The sequence below is a fragment of the Hippocampus zosterae genome, chromosome 10 (assembly GCF_025434085.1).
Source record: "Hippocampus zosterae strain Florida chromosome 10, ASM2543408v3, whole genome shotgun sequence".
Taxonomy (NCBI): Eukaryota; Metazoa; Chordata; class Actinopteri; order Syngnathiformes; family Syngnathidae; genus Hippocampus; species Hippocampus zosterae.
Genome location: NC_067460.1, coordinates 8,252,388 through 8,256,948, shown reverse-complemented (window position 1 = coordinate 8,256,948; position 4,561 = coordinate 8,252,388). Strand labels below are relative to the sequence as shown.

Here is a 4,561-nt window from a genome sequence, read left to right as displayed (position 1 = left end):
TTCTTCATTATTTTATAATCACAGCTATATGACTAAATGTTCGTGCGTCAAAGTAAAATGTTTCCAAAGCGTCGTTTTGTTTTCTAATTCTAATTTACTATCGTGTACTGTGAACCGTGAAACACACGCCTCCCAAAACTCAGATGCCCGTCTGTGCCTGATGGTTTACGTAGTTGCCCGTCGCACACCCGCTAAAAAATACTTTTAAACACTTGTATTTGTTGTTCTAAGAGGGGTGTTTGGCATACATTTGTCATTCAAACGCGTCCTTATCTCCTGCTTGTTTATAAAACATAAATGTGAGGAAACAGAGAATGTACACTGCTACATGCCCCCCTTGTGCGCATGGATGCAGAAGTGCTGCTGCTGGTTCTATTTCGTTATGTAATAGAATAGTATGATGAACTGCGCGCAAAAAATTGAAGCGATATTCTTTTGGGAGATGATCCTTGCAGAACACTGGGAAAGAAACATAGCGATTCTGCCGACATGCACATTATCATATAGGTACAGAGAATAATCAATATAGCAATAATAAAAGACGTTGGTCTGGTCGCCCTTCAGTAATAATAATAATAATAATAATAATAACGTATTTGAAAATCAAACTTTTGCAAGGAAAAATCGAATGTCTATATTTCATTATTCTTGATATGCTGCTAGATAAAAATGTTTTTTTTAAAAAAAGGTCAACATTTCAAACTGTTACAAAGTTCCCATTAGTTTCCTTATTTCTTGACACTACTAATATAAGCTGTGATGTTTTGAAAAATGATGCTATGTCGTGCCAAATTAAGATGGCACAACACACCCAAAGTAAAAAAAAAAAAAAAAGAGGGAACACTGTTATTCCTTCACGTGGACCGTAGATTTAATAAAGATTCCCCTTGGAGCAGACACACAGGAGTCTGTGTGTGCATTGATGTTTCACTTGGATGAAAAATGTGTTGGACAGTCGCAGGCTGAAAATGAATGTGAGTGTGTGTCTGCACCTCAGAATGAAAACACAGCTGGGTTTCACTTTGAACATGGGCGCCAAATTCATGTGATCTCAGAGGGGTGAGCCCATAACTTCATTAATATTGAACTACATAAAATAGACTACACCTATCCACTTTCCTCCAAACAACAACCAAGTGGGCTCTAAATTTGCATCTGGAACTGAATAGAGCCTTAAGTATTGATTGTGAAGTCCCCGAAAGTTCAACTCAAACAGCAAACGTGCCAAACACAATAATTCTTATTTTGGAAATATGATCACAACGTCAAAGTGTTTGAAGTTGTAGCACAATATATCGCTTTATTCGGATGCTGTCACAACACAGCCGGGTTCCCGTAGGGGATTTAACTCTGTCTCACAAAAATACAGCCAGAGGATATATATGTCTTCTCTGTGGGAATGTCGCGCACGGATTCTCCAAATAGTTGCATGCGCGCAGAGAGCAGGACTGACATGTAAATTTATTGTATGATTATTATTGTTATTATTATTATTATTGGTTTTTGGCTTTGTCGTAATTGCCGTCCCTTGGGATTGGTGTGCTTTTAGCGTTGGCATGCATCAATTCGTCAATGTGATTGATTCTTATCACATTTCGAAATTAGAAAAGGTTGAAAATATACGCGTGCTTCATGTCTTATGTTAAATTGCCTTTTTTTTCACATTTGCACAGTAATATATTCATTTTGCCTTTAATCTAATTTTATCCGCGGAGAAAAAAAATGAAGCTGATGTTTTATGAGTTCAAATTAAAAATTTTCCCCGGTACTATTACTAAGTATCAAGCTGAAAATGTGAACAAACCATGAGCATTTTTAAAGACTTAAAAATAAACACAAAATATTTATATTGTTAATGTGCCAGTGTTATTATTTTATTATAGAAAAATCTGAAGTTAAAGACCATAAAGCTTATCTGCAAATTATAATCAATAATCATTTAGAGTCATTTTGCGCGGATTTCGTAAAGTTCAAGTTGAGCTGTTTTTTTTTTAAATTCTGGTGCAGTTGTAAAGGTTTTATCACCTAATGTGGCCGCCATTGTCTAATGTTTAAAAGAGATTGCTGCAAGAACACTGACCATATTTTATCAAACACATGTTTATTAAAACAATTCACAAATCTAGAAAATATGGAAAAGTGCTAATTAAAATTAAACATGGTCCCAAGATGAATGTAACAATATACAGTATCACGTTTATTAAAAAAAGATAATGCAAAACCTGCTCCTGGCCTATTTCACGTAATTGGAAATTAATATTGAGGGACGGAGGGGGTGGGGGTGACAAGAGAAAACATGGAACACCCTGAATTGTCTAAGGGACAATGAATCATTGTTTGAACGAAAGACTTACAACCATGAACGGCCGGTTCGGTTTTTAGAAGGCTGAAGTTGAGATTCGATTCTAGATTTTTGCTTGGATGTTGGTCAAGCCGCGCGTAAAGTTGAGACGTACGCCTTGTCACAGTTCCACAATCATTTCCCGGTCGAAATATAAATGAGTTGACATAACAAAATCATACACAGGCAGTCCAATTACAAATGTTGCGCTACCTGATGCGCCCTGGCGACCCCGTTTACACCCGGACTCCGGTTTCTCAACATCGGCACCTCCACTGGCTGCAACCAAACTCGGTGTCCAAAAAAAAAAAAAAAAAAAAACCCATCACGATCAAAATCACAGGAAACGACACCAGGTATCTCTCCGAAGAGTCACTTCGCATTTGTACACGGCTTACGTTTAGATATCAATCCTCGTATGCAAGGCCGAGTGTTTGCTCTCGTGTTCCCAGTACGAGCAGTGCATCATAGACAGCTCCGCCGGCTGGCGGGAGCAAGCGAACTGAAGCCCGGCTCCGTTACCGGACGAGACCGGGGGCGGCGTGGCGGTGGCTGGGCTCAGCTGCTGAGAGTGGTGCGGGTGGGCCGGGTGGTGATGGTGGCTCATGCCGTTGTAAGAGTTCACCATAGCCGGGAGCGCCATGCTCTGCACCCGCGAGTAGGGGTTGTAGGAGGCGGGGGCGGACAGAGCCTTGACCGGGCTCACGTTGCCGCCGGCCATCTGACAGGAAGTGTATGGCATCGGGGTGGGCGGTTGGCCCAGCGACCACGAGTTATTCATGAAGCTGGACTGCAGGTACTTGGGTGGCGACAGGTAGCCGTATCCGTCCCCTCCGAACAAGGACTTCCCCGGCTGGAAGTGCGTGGGCGGCGGCCTGAAGGGTCGCTTCATCCGGCGGCGCCTCCGGTAGTTGCCCTTCTCGAACATGTCCTCGCAAGCCGGGTCGAGAGTCCAGTAGTTGCCCTTCCTTTCCCCGCCGCCCTCTCGAGGAACTTTGATGAAGCATTCGTTGAGACTCAGGTTGTGCCGGATGCTGTTCTGCCAGCCCTTTTTGTTTTTCTCATAGAATGGAAATTTGCTGATGATGTACTGGTAAATACCAGAAAGGGTGAGACGCTTCTCGGAGCTCTCCCGGATGGCCATGGCGATGAGGGCCACATAGGAGTACGGAGGCTTCTGAGACGGATCCGCCTTCTCCGCGACCTTTTCCTGGACCGGCTCTTCTTTGGGTCGCTCTTTCTCCTTCGCGGTGTTGCTATCGTGGATCATCAATGCCACCGCGTCATCGTCCGGGTTTTGGTAAGTGGCCATCATTTCCCAGCGAAACCAAACCGGTCCAGTCCAAAAGCGCAAAAGCAAACGTGCTCGTCTCCCGATGCTTCCGTGGCGATGCGTACACACAGCGGCGGCGGACGCACGGGCAAGTCTTTCTTTTGCGGCTCTGTAGGTGGCCACACATGAGGCTCCTTTTTCACCCCCACCAAATTGGTTTATGACCAAGACGCAACTCAAGTTGTGATATGTGACTCGGTAAGCCCAACCCTTTCCTTGTCCCCCCCCTCCCGTCCCCCCCACGTCCACACTCAGGCTGCGTTCTCGCACTGAACGACGTAGTGCCTCGTGATTTGTGCGCTTGAGAGTTCCGCCTCGACTTTCACAGTCAATTCAATAATACCTTTCTGCAACACCTACTTCATTAAAGTAAGCCACTTTAGTACGCAACTAGCATTTGTACATTTTTTTTGCCAGCTTCTAAAAAGTCAACGTGGCCATGACATTTACGGCATATCGTTTATTATATGATGATGATGATGATTAAATACGCTGCGATTTATTTGGTCTCATAGCTATACAAACACTTTTTGGTAACGGTCTAATTATGCAATATTGCAACGCAATCACTTTTGCATTTAATTGTATATTATCACTGTTGCAGAACAGCGCAAACCGGTCTAGCAGCTTTCAGTTTCAAATAAGCACACCAGACTTTGCAGCACATCTGAGAGCTCTTATTCTTTTTTTATATCATTATGAATTTGTAACTAAATGAAAAAAAATCCACACAGCTCAAACTGCTGCTCCTGCAATAAACACTATTACATGAGTTCTACCTCTGACAGGTCCAATGAAAACTTTTTCACATTTGCAAACGCAGGGCGTATTAAATGTAGCACTGTATAAGTGCAGGTCATAACGTCGTGTGCAGAAAGAGAAAACGT

At 43.0% G+C, this 4,561-nt stretch overlaps 1 protein-coding gene across 1 annotated transcript; it reads right to left on the bottom strand.

The window, feature by feature from the left end:
- Nucleotides 1-1,667: 1,667 nt before the first annotated feature.
- foxl2a (forkhead box L2a) lies at nucleotides 1,668-3,917 on the bottom strand. Its single transcript, XM_052079077.1, has one exon. It carries the CDS (start codon nucleotides 3,654-3,656, stop codon nucleotides 2,742-2,744), a length of 915 nt encoding a protein of 304 aa, XP_051935037.1. The 5' UTR covers nucleotides 3,657-3,917; the 3' UTR covers nucleotides 1,668-2,741.
- Between the last annotated feature and the right edge of the window lie 644 nt (nucleotides 3,918-4,561).

Excerpts from the sequence above, each read along its gene's own strand:
- foxl2a (XM_052079077.1), bottom strand. The coding sequence starts at position 3,656 with ATGATGGCCACTTACCAAAACCCGGACGATGACGCGGTGGCATTGATG.